Here is a 20,917-nt window from a genome sequence, read left to right on the forward strand (position 1 = left end):
ACTTCAGGAAACAGCAGAGGGAGCAACCCCCCCTATCCACATCGACGGGACAGTAGTGGAGAAGGTGGAAAGTTTTAAGTTCCTTGGCGTACACACCACGGAAAAACTGAAATGGTCCACCCACACAGACAGCGTGGTGAAGAAGGCCTTTTCAACTTCAGGCGGCTGAAGAAATTTGGCTTGTCACCAAAAACACTCACAAACTTTTACAGATGCACAATCAGGAGCATCCTGTCGGGCTGTATCACCGCCTGGTACGACAACTGCTCTGCCCACAACCGTAAGGCTCTCCAGAGGGTAGTGAGGTCTGCACAGCGCATCACAGGGGCAAACTACCTGCCCTCCAGGACACCTACACCACCTGAAAGACTGAAAAACAGCTTCTATCTCAAGGCCATCGGACTGTTTTTTTTATTCCTTTATTTTACTAGGCGAGTCAATTAATAACAAATTCTTATTTTCAATGACGGCCTAGGAACAGTGGGTTAACTGCCTGTTCAGGGGCAGAACAACAGATTTTGTACCTTGTCAGCTCGGGGATTTGAACTTGCAACCTTTCAGTTACTAGTCCAATGCTCTAACCCCTAGGCTACCCTGCCGTTCAACAGCCATCACAGCCATCACAGCCATAAAAAATTGGATGTAATAAATGTATCACTAGTCACTTTAAACAATGACACTTTATATAATGCTTACATACCCTACATTACTCGTCTCATATGTATATACTGTATTCTATACCATCTACTGCCTCTTGCCTATGCCGCAGAGCCATCTCTCATCCATCCATATATTTATATGTACATATTTTTATTAATTCCTTGTGTGTATAAGTATAAGGTAGTTGTTTTGAAATTGTTAGATTACTTGTTAGATATTACTGCACGGTCGGAACTAGAAGCACAAGCATTTCACTACACTCGCATTAACATCTGCTAGCCATGTGTATGTGACTAATAAAATTTGATTTGATTGATTTGATTTGACATGTTAAGTTTGCTTTAAAAAACGCAGTTGACAGTGAGAGGACGTTTCTTTTTTTGCTGAGTTTATATAATTCACAATTGATAGGCTAATATGGTCACCCATCAGACTTTTCTTGATTTAATCTTATCTTTATATATATACTAAATAATCGGTGTGTATTAGGAGTAGTGATTGAGAATGGGGTTTTTTTCAACTGGAAAGAGTAGAAGGGTTTTTAGTTGAAGGAAACAGATATGGAGACTAGTGAAGGTAACAAAGAGAATGGTAATATCAGATAGCAATCTAATAATGCAATGTCTTAGTAAATTGAAGAAGTAAGTCTTTCAATATGCTGTTACATTGCGAACAGAGAGATTGAGCATTGGGACTGATATTAAATTAGAGGCCACCATCTAGTGTTTGGGTTAGAGATAAGTTTGCTGTGGAACAATAGATAGCCACCAGTACTCACTGAACAAAAAACTATCTGTAAGGGACACAGTGGGGACATTTGGGACAGAGGTATGAATAATTGAAATTATACATTTTTGACAGGTTCTAATTTTTATTAGTCAATTCTATAGTTTGGGTAGCACCAGTGATTTAAGTAAGAAGGTAGTGTCATCCAAAACAATAATCTGTTTCCATTACGTGAAACTGTGTCCAGAATAAGAAGATCCAAGTAAATGTTTTTAGTACCGAATATTGAGCTGATAAGCCAGCACCAACTATTTGAAGGTCCTAGCAGATTTGGTAAACAATAGGTTTCATATTTTAACTAGTTGATGTCCCAGGGACAGTTTGTACTGAACTGTATGTCAATGCAAAATGACAATGATTACAAGAGAGCGGTTCTGGGACTTTGGAAGGTGCCTGTTCCTGCCCAAGATACAGTAAACTCGATAAAGATTCAATATTTTTTTATGACTGATTAAGATGTTTATTTTCTTTCTTTCTTTTTTGCCAATGGATCTGTGTCTTTCCCTTTGGGGGGCTTCTTGAAGGTTTCTTGAAGGTGCCTTAGGAGAGACGTTATTGAGACTGTGTACTGTGCAGTGTAAAGGTGCCCGCATCCAGCTGTTGAGGGAGCTCCCAAATTAAGTAAGGCCTGGCCATTCTGTTTATTGCTACCCTACGATTTTTACCACACACACGCCAGCACCCACACACAACCCACCTTGATAAGAAATGTGCTGAAAAACCCAGCCTTTTCTCTCATGCCTTTTCTCTCAGGAGTGCGACATGAGTTCAATGTGGAGTGAGCATGGACAAGATCCCGTCCAACTTCTCTCATGTATGGTAGGAAAATGGACAAAGACATAATGGACTGTAAAGGACAGTGGCGACTCAGGTGAGAGACATTATCAAGGGCCATCCACTTTGAACATGTGCCATTGGGAGGACAAACTGAAACGGCAGAATAATGAGTGCCGGGAGGTAGGGGGGTGGGTGGTCAACGTGCCCATAATTAATTTAGGTTTATCCAAAATGGTTTATATAGGGTTTCAGGTTGATTGTGGATGTCTGCACATTGCAAAATGTATAGTACTTTAGACTAGAAATGGACTGAGATACCAATCTGTCTTATACATGAAATTGTGTAATGAAGCATATGTGGAAATGTATGAAGGGAATGTCTTAAGCCATGATTTTGCAAGTTGGATTGTACAACCAAGAATGAAGGGTTGAAAGTCTCCGTTTTTTGCGTTTATTTTTTTTATTTACTCATTTGATTGTAGATTTTAGCTTTATGATGATTATACATTAAATTAGATTCACTCCCATTAATAGAAGTATAACCTTTATTATGATTTATTATAATGACATATTTTGATATAGAAGTTAAAATCTAAATGCTTAAAATCAAATTCAACTTTGTCACATGCACTGAATACAACTGTCACGCCCTGACCTTAGAGAGCTTTTTATGTCTCTATTTTGGTTTGGTCAGGGTGTGATTTGGGTGGGCATTCTATGTTACTTTTTCTATGTTTTGGTATTTCTTTTTTTTGGCCGGGTATGGTTCTCAATCAGGGACAGCTGACTATCGTTGTCTCTGATTGGGAACCATACTTAGCTAGCTTTTTCCCATAGGGTTTTTGTGGGTAGTTATTTTCTGTTTAGTGTTTTCTGCACCTGGCAGGACTGTTTCGGTTTCGTTTATTCTCTTTGTTATTTTGTTATAGTGTTCAGTTTAAATAAAAAAGCATGAACACTTACCACGCTGCGCTTTGGTCCGATTATTCCTCATCCGACGACACCCGTTACAACAACAACTGTAACGCTCGTCGTCGGTGGAAGGAAGAGTGGACCAAAGCGCAGCATAGAAAGTGTTCATGATATTTATTTTCCATAAACACTCAAACAAAAACAAAAGCAAACACTTTCGTCAGGCACAGACTCTAAACAGAAAATAACACCCCACAAAACCCAAACGGAAAATGACAACTTATATATGATCCCCAATCAGAGACAATGATAGACAGCTGCCTCTGATTGGGAACCACACTAGTCAAAAACAACAAAGAAATAGAAAACATAGATTTCCCCACTGGAGTCACACCCTGACCTAACCAAACATAGAGAATAAATAAGGATCTCTAAGGATCTGAAATGCTTACTTACAAGCCCTTAACCAACATTGCAGTTCAAGAAGAGTTAAGAAAATATTTACCAAGTAGACTAAAATAAAAAGTAATAATAGAAAGTAACACAATAACAATAACGAGGCTATATTCAGGGGGCACCGTTACCGAGTCTGTGCAGGGGTACAAGTTAGGTAATTTGTACATGTAGGTGAGGGGGAAGTGACTATGCATAGATAAGAAGCTGTTGAGGAGCCTTTTGGTCCTAGACTTGACTCTCTGGTACCGCTTGCCGTGCGGTAACAGAGAAAACAGTCTATAACTTGGGTGACTGGAGCCTCTGTCAATTTTATAGGCTTTCCTCTGACAGCGCCTATTATATAGGTCCTGTATGGCAGGAAGCTTGGCTCCAGTGATGTACTGGGCCGTTCGCACTACCCTCTGTAGCACCTTACGGTCAGATGCTGAGCAGTTGCCATCCCAGCCGGTGATGCAACCGGTTAGGATGCTCTCGATGGTGCAGCTGTAGAACTTTTTGAAGATCTGGGGACCCATGCCAAATCTTCAGTCTCCTGAGGGGGAAAAGGTTTTGTCGTGCCCTCTTCACAACTGTCTTGGTATGTTTGGGCCATGATAGTTTGTCGTTGATGTGGACACCAAGGAACTTGAAACTCTCGACCCGCTCCACTACAGCCCCATTGATGTTAATGGGGGCCTGTTCGGCCCGCCTTTTCCTGTCATCCACGATCAGCTCCGTTGTCTTGCTCACATTAAGGGAGAGGTTGTTGTCCTGGCACCAGACTGCCAGTTCTGTGACCTCCTCCCTATAGGCCATCTCATCGTTGTCTGTGATCAGGCCTACCACTGTTGTGTTGTCAGCAAACTTAATATATATGCCAATATATATGCTTTAATGATGGTGTTGGAGTCGTGTTTGACCATGCAGTCATGGGTGAACAGGGAATACAGGAGGGGACAAAGTACACACACCTGAGGTGCCCCAGTGTTAAGGATCAGTGTGGCAGATGTGTTGTTGCCTACCCTTACCACCTGGGGGAGCCCGTTAGGAAGTCCAGGATCCAGTTGCAGAGGGAGGTGTTAAGTCCCAGCGTCCTTAGCTTAGTGATGAGCTTTGTGGGCTCTATGGTGTTGAACGCTGAGCTGTAGTCAATGAAGAGCATTCTCACATAGGTGTTCCTTTTGGCCAGGTGAGAAAGGGCAGTGTGGAGTGTGATTGAGATTGCATCATCTGTGGATCTGTTTTGGCGGTATGCGAATTGGAGTGGGTCTAGTGCAGAGTGACTATGGTGGTCTACTTGAAACATGTAGGTATTAGACTTGATCAGGGAGAGGTTGAAAATGTCAGGGAAGGCACTTAACAGTTGGTCCGCACATGCTTTGACTACACGTCTTGGTAATATATCTTGCGCAGCGGCTTTGTGAATGTTGACCTGTTTAAAGGTTTTATTCACATCGGCTACCGAGAGAGTTATCACACAGTCATCCAGAACAGTTGGTACCCTCATGCATGCTTCAGTGTTGCTTGCCTCGAAGCGAACATAAAAGGCATTTAGCTCGTCTGGTAGGCTCGCGTCACTAGGCAGCTCGCGTCGGGGTTTCCCTTTGTAGTCCGTAATAGTTTTCAAGCCCTGGCACATCCGACGAGCGTCAGAGCCAGTGTAGTAGGATGCAATCTTAATTCTGTATTGATGCTTTGCTTGTTTGATGGTTCATCTGAGGGCATAGCAGGATTTCTTATAAGCGTCTGGATTAGTCTCCCGCTCCTTGAAAGCATCAGCTCTAGCCTTTATCTCCATGTGGAGGTTGCCTGTAATCCATGGCTTTTGGTTGGGAAATGTACGTACAGTCACCCACTGTGGGGACGACGTCGTCGGTGCACATATTAATGAAGCCAATGACTGAGGTGGTGTACTCCTCAATGGCAATGGATTGAATCGCACAACATATTCCAGTCTGTGCTAGCAAAACAGTCCTGTAGTGTAGCATCTGCGTCATCTGACCACTTCCGTATTGAGCAAGTCACTGGTACTTCCTGCTTTAGTTTTAGCTTGTAAGCAGGAATCAGGAGGATAGAATTATGGTCAGATTTGCCAAATGGAGGGCGGGGGAGAGCTTTGTATGCATCTCTGTGTGTGGAGTAAAGGTGGTCTAGGATTTTCTCTTCTCTGGTTGCATATGTGACATGCTGGTAAAAATTAGGTAAAACTGATTTAAGTTTGTCTGCATTAAAGTCCCTGGCCACTAGGAGCGCCGCTTCTGGGTGAGTATTTTCTTCTTTGCTTATGGCCTTATATACTTGGTTGAGAGCTGTCTTAGTGCCAGCTTCGTTCTGTGGTGGTAAGTAGACGGCTACGAATAATACAGATGAGAACTCTCTTGGTAGATAGTGTGGTCTACAGCTTATCATAAGATACTTTACCTCAGGCGAGCAATATCTCAAAACTTATTTAATATTAGACATTGCACACCAGCTGTTATTGACATATAGACACACACCCCACCCCTCGTCTTACCAGAGGTAGCGTCTCTGTTTTGCCGGTGCATGGAAAATCCTGCTAGCTCCATTTTGTCCGTATCGTCATTCAGCCACGTCTCGGTGAAACATACGATGGTACAGTTTTTGATGTCCCGTTGGTAGGATAATCTTAATCGTAGGCCATCAATTTTATTTTCCAAAGATTGCACATTAGCAAGAAGAAAAGATGGCAGTGGGAGTTTACTCGCTCGCCTACGGATTCTCAGAAGGCTGCCCGATCTGAGGCCCCTTTTCCTGCATATTTTTTCACGCAAAAGGCGGGAATCTGGGCCTGTTCCATTGAAAGCGGGATATCCTTGCAGTTTCTTGCAGTCCACGTTGAGTAATTGCTGTTCTGATGTCCAGAAGTTACTTTCGGTTATAAGAGACGGTAGCATCAACATTATGTACACAATAAGTTCAAAAATAAGTTACACAAAATGCAAAAAAATCGCACAAAATTGCACAATTGGTTGGTTTGAATGTAAAACGTCAGCCATGTTCTTCAGCGCCATCTTTATTAAAATTATAGATATAAGAGGATGGAATGTGATGGACATTTTTATCTTGTGAAAAGATAGCCTTGAAAATGTTAATCTTGTGTTTGTGTCATAAATAATCCTTGGTTCCTGCTTGTGCTTGGTAAAGATATGATGTACTTGATGCATTGAGTTGTTTGGAACTTCTCCAGCGCGCTGATAATAAAGATTGATTGACTTTGAGTGTCCCTGTGCAGAATTTCCACAACACTCCTCTGGGTACATCGACTTGAATACAAAACCTAGGAGGGTCATGGTTCTCACCCCCTTCTATAGACTTACACAGTAATTATGACAAATTCCGGGGGACCCTCTCCAGCCTACCAGAGCTTTTGCAGCATGAACCGACATGTTGTCCACCCAATCAACGGATCAGAGAATTAATCTAGTACTGGAAGCATAAACTACAGCTAGCTTGCTATTTTAGCTTACTGAAACATCCTGATCAGACAGATGCGATGTTAGCTAGCTGGATATGACTTTCCAACACAACACTTAAACTCTTAAACTCACAACACTTAAAGTCAAGCTAAGCTTTTGGTATTATTAATTATTGCCACCGGGGACCGCCGGTGTAACTACTTACTGATTGTACACTTACATTACTGCATAATTGTAGCATGTTTACTGACGAGTTAGTTATATTAGCTATACTGACTATGATATTACTTTAGCTAATATGGTGACAACTATGTAGGCTGTGTTTAGTGGTTTGGTTTGGAAAGGTTTTTTCACCTGGTCACATACAGCTGATGTGTTGTGCATTGAAGTCCACAAGCGAAGGGAAGAGGTGAGAGGAGGAGAGCGCATAGATGCGAGAAGGAATAAAACGTGGCTGCTATGAAAGTGAACTGTGTTCACAGGTGATCAGGGGTGTATTCATTCTGCCGATTCTGTTGAAAACATTTCTTAAACGGAACAAAACAGGCATAAACATACCTGACCTGTGTGAACATACAGTTGAAGTCAGAAGTTTACATACACTTAGGTTGGAGTCATTAAAACTTGTTTATTAACCACACCTCAAATGTCTTGTTAACAAACTAAAGTTTTGGCAAGTTGGTTAGGACATCTACTTTGTGCATGACACAAGTTATTTTTCCAATTGTTTACAGACAGATTAATTAACTTATAACTCACTGTATAACAATCCCAGTGGGTCAGAAGTTTACATACATTAAGTTGACTGTGCCTTTAAACTGCTTGGAAAATTCCAGAAAATTATGTCATGGCTTTAGAAGCTTCTGATAGGCTAATTGATATCATTTGAGTCAATTTGAGGTGTACTTGTGGATGTATTTCAAGGCCTACCTTCAAACCCAGTGTCTCTTTGCTTGACATCATGGGAAAATCAAAATAAATCAGCCAAGACCACAGAAATTTATTGTGGGAAGCTTGTTGAAGGCTACCCAAAACGTTTGACCCAAGTTAAACAATATAAAGGCAATGCTACCAAATACTAATTGAGTGTATGTAAACTTCTGACCCACTGAGGATGTGATGATTGAAATAAAATCTGAACTAAATAATTCTCTCTACTATTATTCTGACATTTCACATTCTTAAAATAAAGTGGTGATCCTAACTGAACTAAAACAGGGATTAAATGTCAGGAATTGTGAAAAACTGAGTTTAAATGTTGTTGGCTAAGGTGCATGTAAACTTCCGACTTCAACTGTACATTGTACACTTTCATTCATAGGCTAGGTTGCAGCAACCTCATGATGGGTATAGGGAAAATGTGAGTAAAATGTGAGTATCATGTAGTAGCCTAAACCTATCGATTTTACATTGAACTGGGTGAATGGAATGTGAATGAGAGTCATCCAATATGTTGTAATATATATATTTTTTAAAACATTTTTTAAAATGTATTTTACCTTTATTTAACAAGGCAAGTCAGTTAAGAACAAATTCGTATTTACAATGACGGCCTTGATTTGCTTTCAGGCCATATGACTAGAGTAGCAGAAACTTGCAACAAAAGAGCGAAGATTTTTCCAAACAGAGACCGAAGGTTCAGCAGCTTAGTGCGAATACAATACAGACATCATTTTTTTTACAGTCATTTGCAGGCTTACACAGTGTTTTTTGTGTTAAGAAATTCGAGATGCGCAGTTGGGAGAACCGTTACTTTCCATCATTGGTCTATCAATTGTTTAGCAAATTTAGGATTTTTAAAAATCGACCTAATCCTAGTTGATTCAAGTTGCAACTATCTACCGAGAGAGTAAAAATTAATCTAAAAAGGCAAACTGACCGTTTTTCATAATTGGTTTCTACTCTAGCCTCCGGCATTTGCGTAGGAGGGACAGGGATCACCAAAACAGAGCGCACAAAGCCATTGCGCGCAGTACCACGTCATTCTGTCAAACTTATTGAAACTTGTTTCGTTACTTTCTAGCAACATATACTTAATTTTCATTCAGATCATATTTAGATAGTTGGGGAGTCGGGGGAGATGATAACAGGATTTCGACTGAACTTGGCGCCTCTCAAGGAACCGCTGGGATTCATCAAATTTATAGAATGGGTAAGTAGGCTACACTGTCCAGAATCTTACTGGAGAAAATATGCAGCTCAACAGTTCTAATAGCCGAGGGATTTTTCACTTTAGTTCGGGGCTGTGGCCTGATAAAATCAAATAGAAAAGACATGTACTGTATATCATGCTTTTTGTTGCATTTCAATCGTATTGCATGTTGGAGCAAAACCACACAAGCTTTCATCAGTTTTTTTCATAAACTAATGGGTCACAGTTTTGTTTTGTCAGTCTCTCTTCTCCTGATTCTGCAATGACAAAATAATGATAGCCGACAGTATGACATTCATTCAACTCTCCATTTCAGCAAAGTCTGTTACAGTAGCGGGCTAGGGGCTGGATCAGTTTGTACTGGCATGGTTTTGAAATGTCCCTGTTCAAAAACCTTTTCCTTCCTTTCAAATGAAAGGCAAGAGGTGTTATACATTAATTCATGTCTCATTAATAATTCACTTAAATGTTACCCAGCATATACAATCCCTATCTTGAAGGGAACATGCAGATCTGGGGCCAGGAAGCTCTGTGCCCCTGACATAACCTGACACTTAGAAGAAAATGAAATTAAAATTGCACCCAATCAGGCTGACAGGTTTTTGCAGAACTTAAAAATCCTTGAGACAATATTGACGCACCCTACTGACTCAATCTAAGTAACATAATAGAAAAATCCTCATCAAAATCTGTCCATTTAACCTAGAGATATCTGGGATGAGTCTCAATCTACTCCATCCGCCTATGTCGGCCTTCCCCATCTCTGAAAATCGGTCTTCTCACATGTAATGTCTGAACCTCCAAACCGGGTGCCAGTTTAAAAAATGAATGGAAGTATGGATGTCGTTTTGGGGTTAAATATGTGTCCAAAAACCACATATTTCCTGTGCTTTCTTAGGCTGTATCTTCGAGATAAAGGACAGATACGTCAAAACCTTATTCCGTTTCATTCATTTTTTTTGTCATGAATGTGTTATCAATGCGTTTCTATGGGCTGTAGTTGTAGTGGGCTTAGACTTTTAGAGAGTTAATCAGCACTGAAGTGGTGTGATATTGTTTTTAGGCCAGGGTTACATTCCTTCCACTTTGGAAACCATGTTGTCCTGAGAAGCCATGCTTTTGGAGAGAATTCATTAATCAAGTCTAACCGACTTGCCTGCATAACTCGGTCAAAGGAATCCTGTGTAGCCATGCAGGAGGAAATGAGGTTAACAATTCAGCTGTTCTCTCTCTCTCTCTCTCTCTCTCTCTCTCTCTCTCTCTCTCTCTCTCTCTCTCTCTCTCTCTTTCTCTCTCACTGTGCAAATCCTTCAAGACACAGGCTGCAGGCAAAACAGGCAGCAACCAGACAGGCAGCACCACCCCAGTCACCCAAGTCATCTGACCATAGCAGGCTGTTGTCTCCGTCTGTGCATTTGCAGTGCTCACTAGATGTTAATTGCTGTGAAATGGCACAAGTTGCTGCAATGAGGTCGTCGGCCAACAGGAAGTTGCCACACTGTGAAATGAAAACATCTGGAGAAGGGTGAGAAAGAAGGGCCTCTCCGGAAGCAAAATGGAGGCACAGTCACGAAGTAGCATTACGTTTCCCCCTAGACACTGATCTAATAGCCTACATCGAGAGAGAGCGAGAGCATCAACAGAGAACCACATGGAATGCAGCAGAGAGAACGAGAAGAGGATCAAAACAGATCTTTATGTACACCGTTAGATCATTCTTTCTCTTGGCAAGCTTTCTGTTGGGTGTGATGCTGCATGCAGTCTCTTCAATTCTTTCAGTCCGTTTATCCAAACACCCCCCTGAGCTGGTCTGCTACAGTATCTCACAGTATGTTCAGTGTAAGCAATGTTTCTCCCTTCTCTCTGCTCAGCTAAAACAGTTTACGTGATATCTCTCTCTCTCTCTCTCTCTCTCTCTCTCTCATTCTCTGTTTTAAACAGCTGACAGCCATCTTTGCATTTGGGAGCTGTGGGGGGTATTCTGGAAGGACTATCGTGTCACTCTTCTGCAGCGAAGGAAGGAACGAGACACTGAATGCTACTTTTAGCTATCCCTTCAGGTGGGTGTCAGTCAGTTCTCTCTCTCTCTCTGTGTTACTGTGTTTGATAACCCATACAACGATTAGACCCAACTGCAAAAAAGACCCCTTTTGAAATATTTGAAAACACTTGATGTGTTATCAGATATCCTGCTGGAACTAGGAAGGAAGTTGTTATATAGATATCATCTGTAGAAGGATGTTCGTGGTGGAGGAAACAACTTGACCCCATGACCTCAACTGATTATTTCCTCCATTAATCTGGATGAGTGTTTTCGTGTGCAGTGTAATGACGGGGGTTTATTCCAGGTGTAGTATGACACAAACAGGAAGTGACCTGTACAGTGAAGATGTATCAGGTTAAAATAGATGAGACAATGAATGGTTTTTAATTGTCAATCAGGATGATTAGCAGCTGAAATGTTGACACTAAAAGTCTCCATTCTTTCCTCTTGCTATTGTCATTCTATATCCCCTGGGTATAAGTACACTGAACAAAATATAAATGCAACATAGGGGGAGTATTGGTCCCATGTTTCATGACCTGAAATAAAAGATCCCAGAAATGTTCCATATGCACAAGAAGCTTATTTCTCTAAAATGTTGTGCACAACTTTGTTTACATCCTTGTTAGTGAGCATTTATCCTTTTCCAAGATAATCCATCCTCCTGACAGTTGTTGCATATCAAGAAGCTGATTAAATATAATGATAATTACACAGGTGCACCTTCTGCCAAGGACAATAAAAGGCCACTTTAAAATGTGCAGTTTTCTCACACAACAAAGTGGCACAGATGCCTCAAGTTTTGAGGGAGCGTGCAATTGGCATGCTGACTGCAGGAATGTCCACCAGAGCTGTTGCCAGAAAATGTCATGTTAATTTCTCTACCATAAGCCGTCTCCAACGTAATTTTATAGAATTTGTCTGTACTTCCAACCGGCCTCACAACCACAGATGGCGCTGTATGGGCGAGCGGTTTGCTGATGTCAACATTGTGAACAGAGTGTCCCATGGGGGCAGTGGGGTTATGGTATGGGCAGGCATAAGCTACGGACAACGAACACAATTGTATTTTATCGATGGCAATTTGAATGCACATAGATACTGTGACGATATCCTAAGGACCATTGTCGTGCCATTCATCCGCCGCCATCACCCCATGTCACAAGCATCTGTACACAAGCTGAAAATGTCCCAGTTCTTCCATGGCCTGCATACTCACCAGACATGTCACCCATTGGGCATGTTTGGGATGCTCTGGATCGACGTGTACGACAGCGCGTTCCAGTTTCTGCCAATATCCAGCAACTCCGCTGGATATTGGGACAACATTCCATAATCAACAGCCTGAAAAGGAGATGTGTTGCGCTGCATGAGACAAATGGTAGACACACCAGATACGAACTGGTTTTCTGATCCACGCCCCTAACTTGTTTTTAAAGGTATCTGGGACCAATAGATGTATATCTGTATTCTCAGTCATGTGAAGTTCATAGATTAGGGCCTAATGAATTTATTTAAAATTACTGATTTCCTTATGAACTGTAACTCAGTAAAATCTTTGAAATTGCTGCATGTTGTGTTTATATTTTTGTTCAGTATATTTAGTGTGACATTGATCTCTTACAGAAATACTCTGGATAACTCTGCTATATCACGTAGAGATGTACACTGAAGTGTTAAGCTGCGTTGTGTCCCCAGGTTAAACCTGGTTGCTCTAGTGGAGAGCAACACCACTCTGTGTAACCACTCCGTGCCCGTCACCCACCTGGTGGGAGACTCCGCCTCCTCGGCCCAGTTCTTTGTGGGCGTGGCCATCATCTGCTTCCTGTACTCTATAGTGGCGTTGCTCGTCTACCTGGGCTACATGCACGTGTACAAGGACTCTGACTTCGGCCCTATGTTTGTGAGTATTGGGAAAGTAAAGGGACAAAACCTAGATTGAGATTCTCATACGTGACTTGAAATGAATATGATTGATATGATTTGATTTTTATTGATGTTATTTACAGTGCCTTGCGAAAGTATTCGCCCCCCTTGAACTTTGCGACCATTTGCCACATTTCAGGCGTCAAACATAAAGATATAAAACTGTATTTTTTTGTGAAGAATCAACAACAAGTGGGACACAATCATGAAGTGGAACGACATTTATTGGATATTTCAAACTTTTTTAACAAATCAAAAACTGAAAAATTGGGCGTGCAAAATTATTCAGCCCCCTTAAGTTAATACTTTGTAGCGCCACCTTTTGCTGAGATTACAGCTGTAAGTCGCTTGGGGTGTCTCTGTCAGTTTTGCACATCGAGAGACTGAATTTTTTCCCATTCCTCCTTGCAAAACAGCTCGAGCTCAGTGAGGTTGGATGGAGAGCATTTGTGAACAGCATTTTTCAGTTCTTTCCACAGATTCTCGATTGGATTCAGGTCTGGAATTTGACTTGGCCATTCTAACACCTGGATATGTTTATTTTTGAATCATTCCATTGTAGATTTTGCTTTATGTTTTGGATCATTCTCTTGTTGGAAGACAAATCTCCGTCCCAGTCTTTGGTCTTTTGCAGACTCCATCAGGTTTTCTTCCAGAATGGTCCTGTATTTGTTCCATCCATCTTCCCATCAATTTTAACCATCTTCCCTGTCCCTGCTGGAGAAAAGCAGGCCCAAACGATGATGCTGCCACCACCATGTTTGACAGTGGGGATGGTGTGTTCAGGGTGATGAGCTGTGCTGCTTTTACGCCAAACATAACGTTTTGCATTGTTGCCAAAAAGTTCAATTTTGGTTTCATCTGACCAGAGCACCTTCTTCCACATGTTTGGTGTGTCTCCCAGGTGGCTTGTGGCAAACTTTAAACGACACTTTTTATGGATATCTTTAAGAAATGGCTTTCTTCTTGCCACTCTTCCATAAAGGCCAGATTTGTGCAATATACGACTGATTGTTGTCCTATGGACAGAGTCTCCCACCTCAGCTGTAGATCTCTGCAGTTCATCCAGAGTGATCATGGGCCTCTTGGCTGCATCTCTGATCAGTCTTCTCTTGTATGAGCTGAAAGTTTAGAGGGACGGCCAGGTCTTGGTAGATTTGCAGTGGTCTGATACTCCTTCCATTTCAATATTATCGCTTGCACAGTGCTCCTTGGGATTTTTAAAGCTTGGGAAATCTTTTTGTATCCAAATCCGGCTTTAAACTTCTTCACAACAGTATCTCGGACCTGCCTGGTGTGTTCCTTGTTCTTCATGATGCTCTCTGCACTTTTAACGGACCTCTGAGACTATCACAGTGCAGGGGCATTTATACGGAGACTTGATTACACACAGGTGAATTGTATTTATCATCATTAGTCATTTAGGTCAACATTGGATCATTCAGAGATCCTCACTGAACTTCTGGAGAGAGTTTGCTGCACTGAAAGTAAAGGGGCTGAATAATTTTGCACGCCCAATTTTTAAGTTTTTGATTTGTTAAAACAGTTTGAAATATCCAATAAATGTCGTTCCACTTCATGATTGTGTCCCACTTGTTGTTGATTCTTCACAAAAAAATACAGTTTTATATCTTTATGTTTGAAGCCTGAAATGTGGCAAAAGGTCGCAAAGTTCAAGGGGGCCGAATACTTTCGCAAGGCACTGTATGTAAGTGTCATACACCTACTGTTGCCCAGCCCACATGGGCTTACAAGACACTACTATACAGAGTACCATTTTCCTTGTACTCAAATCAAAAGAATATTTAACAAATTATACGCATACAATAATCATAGCAAGTACAGCTACCATCCAGCCACACTACACAAACAGTACATTTCTCCTTCTCCTCTAGGCATTGTGAACAAACTTTTCAATCTCAAACACATCCTGTCTGAAACTAAATTTAAGCCTCTGCTTGTCTCGTAGCCAGAATACTTCACGGTTATCACCAAACATGTTACAAAAAAGAATGTCTCAGAACATCTGAGATTAATATACAGACGGCAATAAAACACAACCTGGATTTTGTTTTAGATTTCCCCAAGATCACACATTAGGCAAGTGCTCTTTTCTTCAGGCGATCTGTTAGATCTACCCATTACTATAGCCAGAGGGAGGGGGCTGGAACTGACCTTTGGCTTTTTGTTAGATTCAGATAGACATACAGTTCAAGGGTGTAGTTCTCTTTGATGAGTGTTGACATTCTAAGCAGGGGTTTGAACAAAAAATATTTTTCCAATCGTTTCGTTCTGAACAGAACCATTAAAAAAAAAAAACATCCGTTCCACTGTTCCAACAAAATAAAGTTCTAAACCGATTCGAACAGCCAAAAAAGTTAGGGTTTGTATAGTTTTTTCACATTTCTTTTTAAACCTCTGAAATCATTTTAAAATCTATATTTAGCTTGACCTTAAATGACTTCACCAATAGATAGAGCAGCTTGTTATGGAGCAGGCATCTACAATATGTACATGCAGGGAACAGACAAGTAGGGTGTAATATGCGACTGAAACTTTACCCGTGAGAAGAGCGCTGGCCATAAAGCGCTCGGCATCTTGTTGTTACGACATGTATAATCTGAATTAGGCCCACAGAATTATACCTAGGAGGAGTGACATCTATGAAGGAACTTTGAATGTCTTTGAACTTCAGAGAGTTGGCTTAACTAACGTTGGACTAACGTTGGGCCAGAGCTAGCACTTGATCATGACTCTCAGTTCCAATACATTACCCATAATGCCGCCTAGAGTTTTTGAGAGCTAGACAACTTTGTGTAGCAGAGCGGCACAAGAACAGATCTTACCTTTTTTTGTTAATAAATCCAATGTGAAACGTGATAACTATAGTATCCTTAACTAGCATTGAAAATTAAAAATCTCTCTCCCTAATTTCTGAAACACTCGTGTAACGTCAGTAGCTACAGTAGACTATGTTTTGAAGCAAGGGAAGGGGCAGTTAGACAACACACACACACACACACACACACACACACACACACACACACACACACACACACACACACACACACACACACACGCAAAGATTTTCAGCTGGCAGGCAGGCAGACACTGAATTTATGAGTAGCAGAGTGAGGGCTTTGCATAGGCACTTTGTTTCGATTTTTGTGGAACTGAAGAAAAATGCCCAGAACATTATTAACTGGTTCCCATGCTTTTAAAATAACAGTTCTGTTCCGGAACCGTATTAGATGACCTTCGTTCTCGGTTCTGGTTCTGTTCCTTGAAAAATGTCATTATTTTACCGTTTTGGGTTCTGTTCCAACACCTGGTTCTAAGTTTAGGTTTAAACCAAATATCAGCTGTCCATTTTTCCAAGTGTATTAGAAAACGTTTGTCCTTGATTTGGTTGATTCGACATGGTAATTTGTTCCTGAATATATACTGCTAATCAGTTTTGAATAACAGAAGTCTCCCATTGAAATCAATAAAATGTGACTGTATGTCCTGACTTCTGTTATTTTTATGTCTGATGTATGTAAACTCAGCAAAAAAAGAAATATCCCCTTTTCAGGACCCTGTCTTTCAAACATAATTCGTAAAAATCTAAATAACTTATCTTCATTAGATATCTTCAAAGTGCTCTTCACTGACGAGTCGCGGTTTTGTCTCACCAGGGGGGGTGGTCGGATTCGGATTTATCGTCGAAGGGATGAGCGTTACACCAAGGCCTGTACTCTGGAGCGGGATCGATTTGGAGGTGGAGGGTCCGTCAAGGTCTGGGGCGGTGTGCCACAGCATATTTGGACTGAGCTTGTTGTCATTGCAGGCAATCTCAACGCTGTGCGTTACAGGGAAGACATCCTCCTCCCTCATGTGGTACCCTTCCTGCAGGCTCATCCTGACATAACCCTCCAGCATGACAATGCCACCAGCCATACTGCTCATTCTGTGAGTGATTTCCTACAAGACAGGAATGTCAGTGTTCTGCCATGGGCAGCGAAGAGCCCGGATCTCAATCCCTTTTAGCACGCCTGGGACCTGTTGGATCAGAGGGTGAGGTCGAGGGCCATTCCCCCCAGAAATGTCTGGGAACTTGCAGGTGCCTTGGTGGAAGAGTGGGGTAACATCTCACAGCAAGAACTGGCAAATCTGGTGCAGTCCATAAGGAGGAGATGCACTGCAGTACATAATGCAGCTGGTGGCCACACCAGATACTGACTGTTACTTTTGGTTTTGACCCCCCCTTTGTTTAGGAACACATTATTACATTTCTGTTAGTCACATGTGTCAGGATAGCTAGGATTGGTGGGTGTGGGGTCAAGCACAGAGAGCAACGTTCCAAAGGAGAATGTTTATTCCAAATATGGGTCAAGCCAAAAACAACAGGCACACATGACCGCAAAAACAGGAACGAAAACAAACCGTAAGCCATAAAACACGACAGCAAAATATACAAGCCGCCCCAAAAGCAGACCTGAAGGCTTAAATCGCCCTGAATAAACGGTTAACCAGAAACAGGTGAAAACAATCCAGACAAAAACAACAGAAAAGGGAAAAATAATCTGTGGCAGCTAGTAGACCGGTGACGACGACCGCCGAGCGGTGTTTTAAGCCTATTTCTTTAGTTATTCATGCACATCTTCCAGTAGGATGTGAACAATTAATTTGGTGTGGTCCTACAACTGTTTATTCTGTCTTGATAACTCCTTTTGGTCATTGTCACGCCAATCAAGGCATCACAAACAGATCAGGGATCAGGCTACAATTGAATGTACTCCCTTGTCCATTTGAAACCATGCTGCAGCAAAGTGGTTCACACGGGGACAAAGTGAGGGAGGATGACTTGGGTTCCCTCTTCCCTCTCTTCCCCCAGGATTTTGGTCTGACGGCAGCGATTGCCTTCCTGTGGCTCGTGTGTTCGTCAGCATGGGCCAAGGGGCTGCAGAACGTGAAGGATGCCACCGGGACGGCGGACATCACCTCCACACTGGCACTCTGCAAGGAGAGCGACGTGTCCTGCGAGGTCACTGACTTTGCCAACATGCGCACCCTCAATGTCTCTGTGGTGAGTAACTCGACCGTTTAAAAAAAAAACTTCTTATAGACGATGCTTGTTCATCAGAATGTATCAAGTTCACATTCACTTGAATTGCATGATACGCACAGATTTAAAAAGAGGTGAAATGTAACAGTTTTTCTGCACATCCAACAGAAATACTGTGTTTGCCATGCTCACTTCTGTTTGACCACTCTTGGTTTCACTCTGACTAAAGCAATCTCTGCCTATCTCCTCTAGGTGTTTGGGTACCTGAATCTGATCGTGTGGGCTGGGAACGCCTGGATTGTGTACAAGGAGACCCGCTGCCACTCTCAGAAGTACACTGCCCGGCAGGGGGCTGGGGCCGGGCGTGGTCAACAAGTCCCTGCTGCTATCTAATACTCTACTCCACTTCCAATGGCCAAAATAGCCCCTACACACCCTAAGTACTCCTGTAGCTCTGAGAGGATTGGATAGATACACTATAAGTTTTATGGTAATAGGCAGCTTCATCTTGCCTGCTGATTGTCTGGGTGGAAACGGCCATATTTTTACTGTGCCTTAGTTATCAATATCTATGCTTTGTCGAATATATCTGTGCCTTCAATACCGGTCCCAATTTTGGGCCATGCCTTTCTGTGCCTTAGCATGCTAATGCTTTCTCTTCTCGTGCCTTCTTTAACTTCTAAACCGGTGCCTTCTCTTACCAGTAAATCTCACGAACCCCTGGTATTTTCTCCTAAGCTGTGGTACAGACTCATTGACAGCACTTTGTGCACTTTGACCGGCAACTACAGTGTCTTTGTTCTGGGCATTTCTACCAAACCCTAACCTGGGATAATTCAGATTCTTAAACAATGTGTCCTTTCGCCTCATGGCCTAGAAGGAATCCTGATCTGTCCTCACTTGCCTCTTTTTACCAAGTGTGGCAGTCTTGCTTCCGTCCCTCTCCTCGCCCCAACCTGGGCTCGAACCAGGGACCCTCTGAACACATCAACAACTGCCTCCCACGAAGCATCATTATCTATCGCTCCACAGCTACTCACACCGTTTACACAAGGATGCATGTGTCTCTGACTGTACCACTGGCCATATGCTTTCTTAAATGATATATATATATATATATATATATATATATATATATATATATACACAATTGAATGTTTGTTTCACTTGAAAATAAGTAGAACTTTCCAGTCTTGATCGTGTATCTTTCAATATCATCTTCTGTTGCGAAGACTGATTTTTTAAATTGATGTTCTTTAGTCTGCCATGGTTTTTATACTTTGTATTATCTTGTTTGTTGAACCTCAGCCACTAAGAAAGTGTGCATGTGCTGGCTTTATGTTTTGAAATCTCCTGTTTTTTTTATTTTTAGATTGCTTAATGAATTATTAGTCCCTGCCATTACCTTTGCATTTCTGATCTATTTTCTGTTATTACCTTTGATCTATTAAAAGTGTAACTTGAAGTGCTTGTGTATGGAAGACCAATGTTGAGTGTGTGCATGTGTGTTTGTAATGTCTGGTATCCTGGTTATGCCTCTGGTTATGTCTTCCTCTTGTAGTCATCAGACCAACCTTAGCTTCATGGAGGATCTGTATGTATCTGCCCCGTTGTGGAGAGAGACGGAGCTGTCCTTTCCACAACATGCAAATTATGAATGTCTACTTTCTTTTGGAATAAAAAAACAATGCATTTCCTACATTCTCTCTTTTTTTGTATAAAAGTAGAATGGGTCTCTCTCTCTCTCTCTGGTAATATTTACTTCTTTTACAAGCCATACTGGGGAGGTTGCGGGAGATTTCTGACCCCAAAGACATAATGCAGCTTTTGTTTCATGGTCTGTCTAGTGACCTCACTGTTTAGTTTGTCTGAAGAACAAACAGGATATTATCTGGTAACACTGCTCCGGTGTGTCTGAGCTGATCACTGGCATCCTTAATGCATCATTCCTCTCTTCCTTTAAGTGCTCATCTGACATGACTGGATCATTTAAATCTATGTGATCATTGCTAAGACCTACCAGACTGTCTTTGAGGGTGACAATTACCTCACGGAAGGATGAAATTATGCAATATTATAGTAGCCTATTGGAACATGGCTCAAGTATTCCTCCCAGTGATGTCCTGCAGCTAGAGAACCACTGTTACATGCTCAGTCATGTGGTCTTGTGGTAGTCCAAACTGACACGTGCTGAAGTCATGCGGCCCTATTGGCTTTGGTTCCTGTTCAACACCAGCCTACTATCACTGACCTATAACTAATGTTATAACACAGTCTGCAGCTATAACACAAGTTTGACCACTCATCCACACATTTTTCCATACATTTCTCCAACAATCACTTGTTGAATGATGTATGGGTACTGACTGTATGGATATTTTCACAAACATCACCATACCAATGAGCCAATGTTGTAGGCCACTGTCTGTCCATCATTGAGTAGAGACGCAATTTTCAATTCCAACCACAAGAGGTCAATGCTGAGTCATATTTTGTTGTTGCGCTGAAGAGCTCTTGGAACAATGTATAGGATTCCTATGGCAAATTTGTGATCAGCAAAAGTGATATTTTATATAATAATGTGTATGGGCAGCAAAAGGTATTTTGTTTGTGTAGTGCAAAAGTGTACAATATTCTTGTCTGTAGTAAAAAGTATTATTGACCGACTAGGATATTGCTGCTTCACAACGACTGCACGTTGTTGTACTGTATTATACTGTAATATTGCTAAAATGTGTTGT

The 20,917-nt window shown here is 41.6% G+C and overlaps 1 protein-coding gene across 2 annotated transcripts; it reads left to right on the forward strand.

The window, feature by feature from the left end:
* Positions 1 to 8,685: 8,685 nt before the first annotated feature.
* LOC118392342 (synaptophysin-like protein 1) lies at positions 8,686 to 19,875 on the forward strand. 2 transcript variants are annotated; one of them, XM_035784253.2, is made up of 5 exons: positions 8,686 to 9,159; positions 11,101 to 11,219; positions 12,902 to 13,106; positions 18,006 to 18,197; positions 18,429 to 19,875. In XM_035784253.2, the coding sequence occupies exons 1-5, from the start codon at positions 9,088 to 9,090 to the stop codon at positions 18,567 to 18,569; spliced, it is 729 nt and encodes a 242-aa protein (XP_035640146.1). In that variant the 5' UTR covers positions 8,686 to 9,087; the 3' UTR covers positions 18,570 to 19,875. The 2 variants fall into 2 exon arrangements, with proteins under 2 accessions (XP_035640146.1, XP_035640147.1); XM_035784254.2 differs by lacking the exon at positions 8,686 to 9,159 and adding an exon at positions 10,505 to 10,858.
* The last annotated feature ends 1,042 nt before the right edge of the window (positions 19,876 to 20,917 follow it).

This window comes from Oncorhynchus keta, chromosome 33, assembly GCF_023373465.1.
Source record: "Oncorhynchus keta strain PuntledgeMale-10-30-2019 chromosome 33, Oket_V2, whole genome shotgun sequence".
Lineage (NCBI taxonomy): Eukaryota > Metazoa > Chordata > Actinopteri > Salmoniformes > Salmonidae > Oncorhynchus > Oncorhynchus keta.